Genomic DNA, 16193 nt, shown 5'->3' on the forward strand with positions numbered 1-16193 from the left:
GTACACTTCCATACTTTCCTTCATCGCTCAGGGTGTTTAGTATAAAAGTGGGGCAGTCATGTTACAGATATATTAAACTTTGATGAGGTTACATTTGGATATTGTGTGCAGTTCTGGTCACTGCATTACAAACTTTGATTGGCCCAATAAAAGTATATAAAACTACAAGAGGCATAGATGGGATAGTTAACCAGTCTTTTAGCCCAGGATGCAAATGTCAAATTCAGGCGTAGCAGATATGATAGCAATGTTTAAGTGGCATTTTGACAGACAGGTGAATTGGCAGAGAATGGAGGGATATAGACCACATACAGCTAGATGTGCAAGCTTAAACTGGCATCATGTAATAACAAGGAACTGCAGATGCTGGCTTATCAAAGAAAGGCACAAAATGCTGGAGTAACTCAGTGTGTCAAGCTGCTTCTCTGGAGAATTTGGATAGGTTAATTTTTGGGTTGAGAAGGGTCCTGACCTGAAACATCACATATCCATGTTCTCTAGAGATACTACCTTATCCGCTGAGCTACTCTTAACATGTTTTCTTAAATTGGCATCATGGTTGGCAAAGACATAGTGTGCCAAAAGGCCTATTCCTGTGCTTTACTGTTCTATTTTATAAACATGTGTGATTTGTGATATGACATCTGTAGTTCCTATGCTTTGTGGGAATCCGAGGTTGCTTCTTGTTGAGGCAGAAAATACAGAAGTGAAATAGGAGACAAATCAGAGATGAAATTTAGTGTTGATCAATTTGAAATGATTATATAGGACAGGGAGGCAGACTAAATGCTACTTTTTTAAAAGTGTGCACAGAGACAGGAGGTGTGCGAGCAATGGATATTTTGTACACCTGTTCAAAATCAATAAAAGTTATAAGGAAAGCTGTTTTATTGTGCAAAAAGATTTGGTAACCAGAAAATGTAAAATGATTTGAAGAGCCAGGGATAAAAAGAGAACAAACTTACCTGATCCAGGACAAGTTATTGTGTAGAATGTACTGAATGAAATTGTAATATGAGAAGATTTAATAATTCAACTGGATAACTAACTGAAGGGTGAAATGAGCAGCAATATGAAGAAAGAGCATGCGGAAAGTATATCATTTATTAATGAATGAATGAATGAATATTGTGACAAGTCACAGTGATATTCTTTGTTTTGCTTACCCAATGTATGCTCCCTCACAGCGGTTCCCCCACGCTGCATCCTCATTTGTTCTTACCCCCCAAACCCTCCCCCCCCCCCCCCCCGCCCCCCTCCCCCCTCCAAACCTCATGGCGGTTCCCCAAATTAATGCTAATATCCGATTGTCATTTCCAGGTGTCAGTAGCCCGGCTGTTAGCAAGAGAAGAATTTAATCAAAGCCGACAGCCACCATTTACTCACAAGCAATATGTGGAGAGGTAATTAATTTTATCCTTGATAACTGTGGTAAAAAATTGACATTATCAAGTAAGATTCTTAGCAGAGCACGAGTCTAAGGATCAAATCAGTACATATACTGCCTCAAAAATGCCAGTGGAGATCAGCAAATACCACCCACTCTCTTTCACTGTTGTTCTTAAATATCTGTGGTGTTTTGCCCCAGGAAAAGTTGGGAATGCAAAAGAGAAAATGACACTATAAGCTTGAGGGATAGGTGTAACAACTTTGATGTTAAAAGATGAAAACTGGCTTTTCTGAAAAGGGACAGATGATTCAATCTAGGGAAAATGCCTGAGCACGTGAGATGTAAACACAACTCGCTGACCAGGTAATGAGGGTAGAGAGTGACTTCCTGGACTCCATGGTCATTGTTTTGGGGGACTTTAACAAACCCAACCTCAGCCGTGACCTTCCAAAGTACAGACTTCGGGTTACTTGCCCCACCAGAGGGGAGAGAACACTCGACCACTGTTACACGTCAATCAAGAACGCATATCGTTCTGTTCCCCGGGCGGGTCCGGGTCTCTCTGATCATTGTCTAATTCACCTTATTCCGACCTACAGGCAGAAACAAATCTGCTAAGCCTGTGGTCAGAACAACGAAAAGGTGGACAAGCGAGGGCATTGAGAACCTACAATCCTGCTTTGACTATACGGACACTGTATCATTATATGTCAGCTTTTGCGAGGACAGTTGCATTCCAACTAGGACCCGGACCTGGTTCAACAACGACAAGCACTGGTTCACTGCAGAACACGGACAGCTCCGACAGTCTAAAGAGGAGGCTTACAGGAGCGGGAATGCAGACCTCTACAGGCAGGCCAAGTACAAGCTGAGAAGAGGAATCCGAGCTGCCAAGGAAAGGTACTCTGAGAAGTTGAGGAGCAAGTTCTCAGCTAGTGACTCTTCTTCAGTTTGGAAGGGCTTGCAAGAAATCACCAGCTACAAGAGGAAAGCTCCCAACTCTGGACAATCGTCAGCTGACCAACGACCTGAATGTGTTCTACAGCAGGTTTGACAAGCAGAAACGTAACCCTGGTACCCCCTCCCCAACAAACACAGCCAGACCCCAGTCTGCAAAGAACGGATCCTTCTACACCCTCTCCTCCCCATTCACCACTTCACACCTACTTAAAGCAAGACTCCATTCTTCAAAGGCTGAACCCTTTCCCACACACCCCTCTCCAATCACCACTTCACACACAATTACCCATCCCCTCCGTGCTGCACAACATCACTTATCCATCATCAACAATAAAAATAGAGGAGGTGGAGAGGCTGTTCAGAAGCCAGAAATCTCCAGGACCGGACAATGTTTCCTCCTCTACTCTCAAGCTCTGTGCCGAACAACTAGAACCGGTCTACACAGACATTTTCAACCAATCCCTGCAAACCTGTACTGTCCCTGCCTGCTTCAAAGTCTCCATTATTATCCCTTTACCCAAAAAGGCAAGGATTACTGGCACTGATCTCTGTAGTCATGAAGATTCTTGAAAGGCTTGTGCTGGCCAATCCGAAAAATATCACAAACTCCCTGCTGGACACTGCAGTTTGCATATCGGGCCAATAGATATGTGGATGACGCAGTCAACCTGGGCCTGCACTTCATCCTCCAGCACCTAGACCGCCAGGGGATCTATGCGAGGATTTGTTTGTTGATTTTAGCTCTGCATTCAACACCATTGTGCCAGAGCTACTACACTCCGAGTTGACTGTGCCTGAACCCTTCTGTTGGTGGATCACCAGCTTCCTGACAGACAGGAAGCAGCATGTGAGGCTGGGAAAGCACATCTCGGACCCGCAAACCCTCAGCATAGGAGCACCGCAAGGCTGCATACTCTCCCCTCTCCTCTACACCAATGACTGCACCTCCACTGACTCCTCTGTCAAGCTTCTCAAGTTTGCGGACGACATAACCCTGATTGGACTGATCTAGGATGGGGAGGAATCTGCCTACAGACAGGACGTGACACAGCTGGTGATCTGGTACCATCGCAACAACCTGAAGCTCAATGCTCTTAAGACAGTGAAATTGATAGTTGACTTTAGGAGAGCTCCCCTTCCCCTCATCCCACTCACCATCAACAACACTACAGTCACATCTGTGGAGTCTTTTAAGTTCCTGGGAACCATCATCTCCAAGGATCTTAAGTGGGGCACTACCATCGACTCCACAGTCAAAAAGGCACAACAGAGGATGCACTTCCTGCTGCAGCTGATGAAGCACAATCTGCCACAGGCAATGATGGTCCAATTCTATACGGCCATCGTAGAGTCTGTCCTCACCTTCTCCATCGTGGTCTGGTTTGGTTCAACCACCAAGCACGACATCTGCGAATCGTCCGATCAGCTGAGAAGGTTATTGGCTGCAACCTTCTCTCCATTGATGAACGCTGCATTGCAAGGGCCAGGAAGCAAGCGGGTAAGATCATCTCTGACCCCTCTGACCCTGGCCACAAACTCTTTGAATCACTTCCCTCTAGGAAGGCGACCCCACTGCCACAGCCAGATATAAAAACAGCTTTTTTTCCACGAGTAGTAGCTTTGCTCAATAACCAAAATTCTGTAGCCTCCTTTTGCTCTGGTATTTTATTTAATTCGCATGTTTAATCAATAATGTTTTATTATTAATGTTTAATGTTTTATGTATCATTCCTATCTGTCACTTTATGTCATGTTGTCACTTGCGGGCGGAGCACCAAGGCAAATTCCTTGTATGTGAATACTTGGCCAATAAACTTATTCGTTCATTTATTCATTCAAATAAATAATATTCCATAAAACCACACCCCTCTTGTGCTGACACAATTTATAGGTTCAAATCTGGGAAGAGAAGTTTGGAGAGAGGGGTTAGTGAGATTAATCTAGCATAGAATATACAGATTAGTTGAGTTGAATGGCCTCTCTCTGTGGTTTTGTCTTTCTGTTATTTGTGAATCAAAATTTAGTTTTTTTGTTCAACAATAGAGTTACACAGCACGGAAACAGGCCCTTCAGCCGAACTTGCTCATGCCGACCAACATGCCCCATCTACACCAGTCTGCCTGCATTTGCCCCATATCTTTCTAACCCTGTCCTATCCATGTACTTGTCCAAATATGTTTTTTATACGCTGTGGTATTACCTGCCTCAGCTACCTCTTCTGGCAGCTCACTCCACATACCCGTCACCCTTTGTGTAAAAAAAGTTGCACCTCCGGTTCCTGTTAAATCTTTCTCCCCTCACCTTAAACTTATGTCCTCTGGTTCTTAATTTCTCTACTTTGGGTTAATTTCTCTGTGCGTTTACCCTATCTTTTCCTCTTGTGATTTCGCACACCTCTATAAGATCACCGCTCATCCTCCTGCCAAGGAATAAAGTCCTAGCCTGCTCAATCTCTCCCTATAGGTCAGGCCCTCGAGTGCTGGCAACATCCTCATAAATCTTCTCTGCACTCTTTCCAGCTTAATGGCATCTTTCCTACAATAGGGTGTCCAGAACTAAACACAATACTCCAATGTGGCCTCACCATTGTCTTGTACAACTGTAACATAACTTTCCAACTTCTATACTCAATGCTCTGACTGATGAAGGCCAATGTGCTAAAAGCCTTCTTGACCACTCTACCTATGACGCTACCTTCAAGGCACTATGTACCTGCACTCTTAGAATGCTTTGCTCTGTAACACTCATCAAAGCCCTGCCATGCACTGTGCATGGCACCCTAGTTAGATTTACCAAGATGCAACACCTCACACTTCTCTGTATTAAACTGTATTATCCATTCCTCAGTCCACCTACCCAACTGATAAAGATCCTGCTGCAAATTTTGATAACCATCTTTGCTATCTACAATACTATTCACTTTAGTGTCATCTGCAAACTTACTAATCTTGCCTTGTACATTCTCATCCAAAGCATCTCCTTCTTCCCCTTTGCCCTCCTGATTTCCTTCTTTAGCGTGTTCCTCAGTTCCCAAAACTCCAAACTTGTTCCCATCTGCCTATACCTGTTCCATGCCTCCTCCTTATTCTTGACCAGAGCCTCAATTTCTCATCATCCAAGCAATAAATTGGGGAAAAGGTCTGTGCTTTCATTCGAGTGAGGGATTTGACTTGGAATGAGCAGAGAGTGGACTTATGAACCTATGGCACGGTTTACATTGCAGCAGCTAACTTCTTTCACTGTCTTCACCTACTTAAAACGTGTGGACTTACTGACATAACTATTTTTTTCAATGTTTGTCCTTTGCTGCCACCCAGTGGATTTGCCAAGGAGAGTTTTACACTTTTTAAATTTATTTTATAGGACTTCCCACTGGAGACTGGCAAGGCCATCCAGCCCCTCAGACATGTTCTACCATTTAAGTAGACAATGGCCGACTTGAATTTTGACTCCATATTGCTTCTTCAATCCTTAATTGAGGATTGAATAACTGTCTAACTGAAGTCATAACAACCTTAGTTTTAAACATTTCTTTTGATTTATACACAAAGGCATTTTGTGGGAGAGAATTTTAGATTTCTATTACCCTTCGTAGAAGTACTTCCTAATTGTTCTCTGTATGGTTTAGCCAAATTTAACATTGATTTTTGCTTCATCACCAGTGTAAGTAATTCTGTGCCCACCATATCAACTCCTTTAAACAACTAAAACCCAATTTGATCACTTTTATTCTTTTACCAAAACACTAAGATCTAGCCAATTTAATTCACCTTAGTAGTTTCGGCTTTTCTGGTGATCAGCACTGCAGTCCACTTGAGGCCAGCTATGTAACTATTTATTGTAAGTTTTTCCTATTTTCATCTGATGTGTTTGTACAGATGTTTTTATTTCCTGGTTCCTTCATGTATCTAGCTATATTGAGATCACTAATCTCAAAGTGCCCACCAACACAGCTCACTGGACTAAATTTGTTCCACTTATTTAAATTCTGTAAAGTAATGTATACCATAAGGCATGGTTGTATCCAAACATATGATAAATGAATTTCATTGAACATGTATAATTTCCAAATATGGTGTACATAAATTGTTTTGTACTGAGACTTTAAGCAGCCAAAAGATATTTTATTGAGCAGAATAAAAGTTTGTCTCCACATACGAGAGAATTTTGAGTCGGTACTATTGAGGAGTGTTGTCTCACACAAGTTAGAGGTTCGAACTTGCATTGCCTATGATTTTTTTGAATTTTCTTCCAGTAAGTTCAATCCAGGCTCCTTAAGTTCTGCTGTAAAGGTTTGCAATTGTTTCATGAAGGATACTTTGTCTCAAAACACTAATGAATAATGGATAATGAATACCTTTGAAATAGATATTTGAAAAATTGGAATACTAAAGAGCATAACCAGCATAACAACCAATCTACATAATCTCAGCGAAAACCTATGGATACCAAACATCAGCAAAAATGGTCTTTGTGATAAAATATCAATGATTTAATTCATGATAAATGGTAACATATTCAAACGCAGCCGTAATCATTTTATTGAATCTGGTTTATAAATGAGCAGAGAAGTTTATTAATTTGATTAAGGTATTTTAAAATAATATTTCAGAAAATCTGTATTTCTGTAAGATCTTGTAATTCACATTTCAAACCAAAGGACAGCGTAGGAATGCTGAATGATTGAATTATGTTAAAATTTTACCTGAAAGTTGCCATACTTAAGCAGACAGAATTTGTGACTTATGCAGCTTCTTAATGGTATTCAATAGCAATTATTGTTTATGTATTTTGTTTTTCTCGCAGATATCAGCACTTTGTGTCTTTACCCGAGGTAAAGAGGATATTCTGTTTGGATTGCCAGCTTCTGTTGTTGCCCGCGGACTGGGATAAGCACACATCTCATCAACAGCTGGGCGATGTGTCTCTTCATCAGCTGAAAAGACCCAGCAAATTGCTGCTCCCACTTGAGAACAAAAAGACCAATGCTCAGTACTTGTTTGCTGATCGCACATGCCAATTCTTGTTGGATTTAATTGTTTCATTGGGATTCAGAAAAGTGCTGTGTGTTGGAACACCACGGTATGTTCATCTGTCAAATGTCACTGTTAACAAAGTCTTTGCAGCTACAGTTCATTCATCTTCCTGCACTTAAACATCCCAAGTCTGATCAATGGTGATGACAATTTCCATGATGCATGACTGACTGTTAACCTTGGATCCTGTAGGACTCTGAACGTAATATCTGTGCAGTATTTTAGAATTAAATGATGAACAGATTTGGACCCGAGAATAATTTTCAGGGGAGTCTTGCTTTTTACTTAAAGTAATGCTTACATCCTCAGTTAACCAAGACTGAACATCTCAGATGGCAGGATTAGAAATTGGAGTCCATTAGACAGATCTAGATGGGATCCAATGTCTGTTCCACCAGCTTCTGATCATCATTTGTTGCAACTTGGAACATGAGTCTCATTACACAGGTAAAATATAATTGGTAGAATAAATGATTTTGGTACTGTACACTGTTTCTTGCAAGTCATTGTGGAGTCGTATTCCTTGAAGCTGAAGGTAGGATTGATTATAAGTGCTTGATTATAAGTGCTTGATTATAAGTGCTAGAAAACGATAAAAGGATTTAAAAAATTCTGCTGAACTGTTCTTACCTTAATGAATAGTGGTGTTTTGATACAGTTCCTTAGGCATTAGATATCATCTGCACTCCCATTCTCCCACCAGCTCATATTAAAATTGAACAGAAAAAAACAATTCAGGAAAATTGGAACATTCCATTGACATGAAACGTTTACTGTTTCTCCTTATTTCCAGCCAGACTTGTTGAGTATCTGCAGCATTTTCTATTTTGAGTCTGTTCTCCAGGTCTGGTTGTGAGAGCCGCATGACACTTGACTTAATATAAGTATTTTACTGTTTCTTTAAAAATATACATTATGGATGCAATGAAAAGGAGTATCATTGAAGATTTTGCCCAGTAGAAGTAGTAAATCCTGAAATTCAACATTCACAATTCTGTTGTGTTGCACTAGTTTGTATATCAAATATTTAAAATTTTCCCAGATGTAATTATTTATTGGTAGTTAGAAACATAGAAAAATAAGTGCAGGAGCAATAAGCCTTGCGGCACCCCACTAGTCACTGCGTGCCATTCGGAAAAGGACCCGTTAATTCCTACTCTTTGCTTCCTGTCTACCAATCAGTTTTCTATCCATGTCAATACACTACCCCCAATGCCATGTGCTCTCATTTTGCACACAAATCTCTTGTGTGGGACCTTGTCAAAGGCTTTTTGAAAGTCCAGATACACCACATCCACTGGCTCTCCTTTATCCATTCTATTTGTTACATTCTCAAAAAAATCCAGAAGATTATTCAAGCATGATTTCACCTTCATATTTTCATACTGACTTTGACAGATCCTGTCACTGCTTTTCAAATGTGCTGCTATAACATCTTTAACAATCGACTCAAGCTTCTTCCCCACTACCGTTACTGTTATCTTAGTTTATGTCACTAATATCAATTATAGCTAGATAACTAGCTTTGACTTTCAAGAGTTAAGAGTGTTTTATTGTCATATGTCCCAGATGGGACAATGAAATTCTTACTTGCTGCAGCACAACAGAATACGTGAATATGTAAACATTGTATATAACAGGGAAAAAAAGAAAATGTTCAATAAATAACAAATATAGTGCTAATAAAAAATAATAATATAGTCTTTTGTAGTTCAGAGCTCATAGCTTATTTGTTGTGTTTAATAGCCTGATGTCTGTGGGGAAGTAGCTATTCCTGAACCTGGACGTTACAATCTTCAGGCTCCTGTACCTTCTTCCTTTCGCTCCTGGATGTTCAAGTTACCGAACCAGGCCACGATGCAACCAGTCAGAATGCTCTCTATCGTGCACCTGTAAAGGTTTAGGAGAATCTTCTTCGACATGCCGAATCTCCGTAATCTTCTCAGAAAGTAGAGTCGCTGATGTGCCTTCTTTACAATTGCATCGGTGTGTTGGGTCCAGGAAAGATCTTCTGATATCTGCACGCCCAGGAATTTGACGTTATTGACCCTCTCCACCATTGATATAAACAGGATTGTGGGTCCTCATCCTTCCCCTACTAAAGTCCACAATCAGTTCCTTGGTCTTACTGATGTTGAGAGCCAGGTTGTTGAGCTGGCACCATTTGGTCAGTCGGTCGATCTCACTTCTATACTCTGACTCGTCCCCATCTGTGATTCGTCCAACCACAGTGGTGTCATTGGCGAACTTGATGATGGAGTTCGAACTATGACCGGCTACGCAGTCATGGGTATAGAGTGAGTAAAGCAGGGGCTGAGCACGCAGCCTTGAGGTGCTCCCGTACTAATTGTTACTGAGGATGAAGTGATTCCTCCAATTCGAACAGACTGTGGTCTGTGGATGAGGAAGTCGAGGATCCAATTGCAGCGCAGAGGCCTAGTTCCATGAACTTGGTAACCAGCTTGGAAAGGATGATGGTATTAAACGCTGAGCTGTAGTCTATAAACAACAGCCTGACGTAGGTGTTTTTTATTGCCCAAGTGGTCCAGTGCGGAGTGGAGAGCCAGTGAAATTGCATCTAGTTCACCCCCCCTCTGGCGGTATGCGAACTGTAGTTGGTCGAGGTTCTTGTCGAGGTAGGAGTTGATGTGCACCATAACGAACCGCTCAAATCACTTCATCACCACAGACGTTAGTGCCACTGGTCGATAGTCATTGAGGCACGTCACCTTACTCTTCTTGGGTATTATTGATGCCCTCTTAAAGCAGGTGGGAACCTCAGACCTCAGAAGTGAGAGGTTGAAAATGTCTGTAAAAACTCCAGCCAGTTGTTCCGCACAGGTTTTTAGAACACGGCCGGGTATACCATCAGATCCAGGCGCTTTCCGAGGGTTCACCCCCCCTCTGACGTCGGCCTCTGTGACTGACTGTAACACTGTCAGGGCGAATAGGGGCTCGGGAAAGCACATCAGTGTTCTCCCTATCGAACCGTGCGTAGAACGCATTGAGCTTGTCAGGGAGTGATGCTTCGCTGTCGTTTTAGCCGCCTCCTGATTTTGCCTTGTAGGAGGTGATGGCATTCAAGCCCTGCCACAGTTGCCATACATCCGTCTCATCCTCCAGCTTAGAGCAGGTCCCTTTTGGCCTTTTTGATGGCCTTACCAAGGTCGTACCTGGACTTCTTCTAGACCTCTGCATCTCCAGACTTGCCCAGGATTTTGCCTTCAGAAGAATGCGGATCTCGTGGTTCATCCAAGGATTCTGGTTTTTGTTGGAATGCAGTCCTCCACACATTTCCTCGTGAAGTCTGTAACGACTGTGGCATATTCATTCAGGTCCGTTGCCTAGTCCTTGAACATTGCCCAGTCTACAGACTCCAAGCAGTCCTGTTGTTGTTCCTGCACCCCCCCCCCCCCCCCCGACCAGCTCTGTACGGTCCTCACCTCTGGGAGTGTTTTCTTCAGTTGCTGCCTGTATGCAGGAAGAAGCAGCACTGCTGAATGGTCGGATTTTCCGAAGTGAGGCCGAGGGATAGAGCTATAGGCGTCTTCGATGGTTGTGTAGTAGTGGTCAAGGGTGTTTGATCCTCTGGTGCTGCAGGAGACATGTTGGAAGTTAGGGAGCGATATCTTCAGGTTGGCTTTGTTAAAGTCCCCGGCTATGGTGGTAAATGCCTCGGGGTAAGGCGTCTGGTGCTTGTTGACCACGGCATGCAGCTCCTTCAGTGCCAGATGGACGTCTGCCTGGGGTGGGATGTAGACCGCGGTCAGGATGATGGAGGAGTTTCTTGGAGTACTTCTTGAGAGTAGTTTGCATATAATTGACCAGGGAACATAATTTCACTTGTTAAATTCTGTATAATACCAGCTGTCATACCAAGTGGATTTGTTAAGATAGTTGGTAGCTCATTCTTTGTAAAGTTAATGGGAATTTGTTGTGTAATTTTCAGGCTTCATGAACTGATAAAGTTGCGCCAATTTGAAAAGAACAACCCAGTTATAAAGAGTCAGCTGCTGGATATTGATTTCAGGTAAGCTTTTTTTTTCCCAGTTCAAACTCCTGTATTAAATTCTCTGACCGATGAAAGCAAGCACGCCAAGAGCCGTTTTCACCAGCCTGTCTTCCTGCATCATCACTTTCAGGGAACAATGCACCTGCACCCCTAAGTCTCTTTGTTCCAGACTCTACACTCTCCCAGGGCCTTACCATTTACTGTGTAAGTTCTGATCTGATTTAATTTTCCAAAGTGCATCACATCCCACGCCTCAGAATTGAATTCCATTTGTCATTTCTTACCCACTTCCACAGCTCATCAAGAATCCATTGTAATCATAGATAACCTTTTTTTACCATCTTCTACATCACCATTTTTGGTGTCACCGCATACTTTCAATCCACGTTAACAACATTGTTGTCCACACTTAATATGATGATAAACAATGGGGGACCAGGCATCAATCCCTACAGTGCACCACTGGCCACTGGCCTTCAATCTGAATAACAACTCTGCTCCACTATCCTCTGAATCCTTCCACATAGCCAATTTTATATCCAGTTGACTAGCTCACCCATGTGATCTGACCTTGCAGTCAAGCCAACTTGCAGTACCTTGACAAAGGGCTTTCTAAAGTCCACTAAAGGCACCATCTTAGCGTCCCTTCAAAAACGTCAATCAAATTGTGAGATATAATTTTCTATGCAAAAAACCATGCTGACTATTTGTGATAAATTCTTGTCTTTCCAAATGCATATTAATCCTGTCCGTCAAAGTCCCTTCCAGTAACTTTCCCATAGCTGATATTCAGCTTGCCAGCATTGTTGTGAGGAGTGTGGGTAGCTTTGCTGCGTTAAAGACGGGAATCAGTAAGATCTTTGAGTTTGCCCTAGGAGGTTGCAATTAAGTGCATTAAAACCAATATATTTCAGTTATTGCCTTTTGTTATTGTTAGTACATAAAATCTAACTAATTTGTCCTCTCCATTTCATTCGGAATCTTAATGTTAAAGCCTCAAGTCTTTGTACAATTTACCAAAGAGAGGCAGTGAATAATAATTGCTTTTTAACATTTCCTGTCAATTAGAACAATATCCATTCTTACATGATGCGTTATTAACACAGGTTCTCGAAGAGCATATCTGTGTATCTTCATAAGCTACATCACGGGCAGCAAGGTGGCATAGCAGTAGACCTATTGCCTTACAGCGCCAGAGACCTAGGTTTGATCCTGACTGAGGGTGCTTATCTGCACTGAGTTTGTACGTTCTCCCAGTGACCTGCATGGGTTTTCACCGAGATCTTCAATTTCCTTCCACACTCCAAAGACGTACAGATTTGTAGGTTAATTGGGTTGATGTAAATGTAAAAAAACAAAATTGTCCTTTGTGTATGTAGGGTAGTGCTAATGTGTGGGGATCACTGGTCGGTGCGGACTCGGTGGGCCGAAGGGCCTGTTTCTAAACTATCTCTCAACGTATCTCTAAACTAAAACTAAACTAAACTTCAGTGTTTTGCGATGCAAATTACTGTTGTTTATCTATGTTTACTAGTGCAAAAGAAAGTATTATATAGAGCAAATTAATTTAATAATTAAACAAAATAACGTGGAAATATTAAAATAGGCAAATTGGAAGTACACATCACAAAACCATATTCAACTAACTTGACTCCTATTTAGGTTAATGATATAGACAGGAATGATCATATTCCTATTTAGTGAGAAGCAGCTGTGATGAAGACTGGACATTTTCAGAAAGGCCTCAAGAGCTAAATGTTTTAACAGGCAACTTGGGTACAACAAATCAAATAATTGCACATTTATACAAGATTGAAAAGCTAGGTTTGGATAGATACATTGAGATGCCTCCAATAATACAGTGAAGGGATTTTAATCATCTAAAGTTTGGACTGAAGTGTAGAATTTACACAGTCAGGAGATTTTTCAATATATTTTCTGATAGTTAAGCCTGAATGTCTGTTGTCTTGTGTAAGTGCACACTTACTTGCGGACACAGATAGTGCCTCTTTGAGGGTCGGGACGACACACAAATCAGGTAATGGTTTCCTGCACAGTGCCCACTTTAACAGGTCTTTCATTGTGAAGACATTCTGTTTTTACTCCCTGGTCTCTAAGAATGGTCACTGATCTACTGGAATAATATCTGTATATCTAGGGTTTAATGTTTCAGGATCACATCAATGCACTGCAAACCCTTCCCACTCTATAAAAATGTATTACCGGTCCTATGTTTTTAAGAATCACCTGCTTTGATATATTGCAAGTAGTAGGTCTGCATTAGATTTGTGCGTGTGCGCATGCACGTGTATGTGCACATGGGGGGTGGGGGAGGGGGTGGGGTAAGGTTCTGGAGGGCAAGAGCTGGTATGCAGAGGTGGATCACGGTGAGGAGGGGTAGATTGGTGGATGGATTCAGCTGGGGTTTGAGAGGTTTATCTGAAATTGGAGAATTCAATGTTCATGTCATCAGGTGATAGACAGTTGAGGCAGAGGTGCTGGGCCCGTTACTGTTTGTCATCTATAGCAATGATTTGGATGAGAACATAAACGGCAAGATTAGCAAATTTGCTGATGATACAAAAGTGGGTGGATTTGCAGATCGTGAAGATGGTTGTGAAAAATTGCAGCAGGATCTTGATCGATTGGCCAGGTGGGCTGAGGAATGGTTGATGAAATTTAATACAGAGAAACATGAGATGTTGGATTTTGGGAAGTCTAATACAGGCAGGACCTACACAGTGAATGTAGGGTTCTGGGGAGTGTGGTAGATCAGAGGGATCTAGGAGTGCAGGCGCAATGAAGGTGGAGTTGCAGGTGGTAGGTTGGTCACAAAGGCTTTTGGCACGTTGGTGTTCATCAGTCAGAGTATTGAGTACAGAAGTCGGGAGGTCATATTGCAGTTGTATAAGGCATAGGTGAGGCTACATTTAGAGTATTATGTTCAGTTCTGTGCACCATGTTATAGGAAAGATGTTGTCAAGCTGGAAAGAGTGCAGAGAAGATTTACGAGGATGTTGCCAGGACTAGAGGGTCTGAACTATAGGGAGAGGTTGATTAGGCTGGGACTCCATTCCTTGGAGCGCAGGACGATGAGGAGTGATCTTATAGAGGTGTATAAAATCATGAGAGGAATAGATCAGGTAGATGCACTCTCTTGCCCAGAGTAGGTGAATTGAGGACCAAAGGACAAATGTTTAAGGTGAGGAGGAAAAGATTTAATAGGAATCTGAGAGGTAACTTTTTCACACAAAGGGCGGTGGGTGTATGGAAGAAGCTGCCAGAGGAGATAGTTGAGGCTGGGACTATCCTAAACATTTAAGAAACAGTTAGATGGGTATATCGATAGGACAGGTTTGGAGGGATATGCACCAAACGTGGGCAGGTGGGACCAGTGTAGCTGGGGCATGTTGGAGGGTGTGGGCAAGTTGGGTCTAAGGGGCTGTTTCCACGCTGTATAACTCTATGATTGTGAGAAATATGAGGTGCTATTCCTCTAGTTTGTACTTGACCTCCCCTTGGCAGCAGTGGAGATCCGTAAATAGACAGATCATTGTAGGACTGGGGATGGGAACTAAAATGGCTTGCAACTTGGAGCTCCAGATGTCTATGGCAGACAGAGCACAGTAAAACATTCACTTGGACCGTGTTTGGTCTCACCGATGTAGAGGAGGCTACAAAAAGTTGTGACGACTGCCCAGTCCATCACCGGCTTTGACCTCCCCACTGTCGAAGGGATCTATCGTAGTCGCTGCCTCAAAAAGGCATCCAAAATCATCAAAGACCCACACCATCCTGGCCACACACTCATTTCACCATTTCCATAGGGAAGAAGGTACAGGAGCCTGAAAACTGTAACGTCCAGGTTCAGGAACAGCTTCTTCCCTACAGCCATCAGGCTATTAAACACAACAACAAATAAGGTCTGAGCTCTGAACTGCAAAATACTATATTATTACTGCACTATATTTGTTATTTATTGGGGGGTTTTTCTCTCTCCCATTATGTACTATGTTTACATATTCACATATTCTGCTGTGCTGCAGCAAGTAAGAATTTCATTGTCCCAATCGGGACATATGACAATAAAACACTCTTAACTCTTAACTCTTGACTCTTGAAGGTGAAGGTGTAGGGACAAGTTTAGCTTAGAGATATAGCATGGAAATAGGTCCTTTGACCAACTATGTCTACACCGACCATTGATCACCTGTTCACACTTATTCTATGTCATCCCACTTTCACATCCACTCAATACACACAAGGTCCAATTCACTGAGATCAATTAACCTACAACCTGCAAGTCTTTGGGATATTGGAGGAAACCGGAGCACCCAGAGGAAATTCATGCAGCCACAAGAAGAATGTGTAAACTCCACAAGGCAGCACCCAAGGTCAGGATTGAAGATAGACACAAAATGCTGGGTAACTCAGCTGGACAGGCAGCATCTCTGGAGAGAAGGAATGGGTGACATTTCAGGTCGAGACCCTTCATCAGACTCAGGGAGGAGGGAGACGAGAAATATGGAAAGGTAAGGTGTGAAAACGAGAGATCAAAGGGGATGGAAATGTAGAATGTATCATTGTTAGCTGAGGGGATGATTACAACGAGACATACAATCAGTAACATTTAATCAGGACAGTGAAATTAGTTGGTGAACAAGGATGGGGGAGGGGTGGAGAGAGAGAGGGGAAACAAGGGTTACGAAGTTAGAGAACTCAATATTCACACTGCTGGTTTGTAAGTTGCCCATGCGAAATATGACGTACTATTCCTCCAATTTGCTTTGGGCCC

At 42.3% G+C, this 16193-nt stretch overlaps 1 protein-coding gene across 1 annotated transcript in view; it reads left to right on the top strand.

The window, feature by feature from the left end:
• The window catches only part of zcchc4 (zinc finger CCHC-type containing 4), a 90319-nt gene that overhangs the window by 14500 nt on the left and 59626 nt on the right, over positions 1-16193 (top strand). The window contains exons 3-5 of the mRNA XM_033026454.1: positions 1321-1403; positions 7157-7432; positions 11336-11416. Of these exons, the coding sequence (XP_032882345.1) occupies positions 1321-1403; positions 7157-7432; positions 11336-11416 (440 nt within the window). The remainder of the gene's footprint in view (positions 1-1320; positions 1404-7156; positions 7433-11335; positions 11417-16193) is intronic.

Source organism: Amblyraja radiata, chromosome 1, assembly GCF_010909765.2.
Source record: "Amblyraja radiata isolate CabotCenter1 chromosome 1, sAmbRad1.1.pri, whole genome shotgun sequence".
NCBI lineage: Eukaryota > Metazoa > Chordata > Chondrichthyes > Rajiformes > Rajidae > Amblyraja > Amblyraja radiata.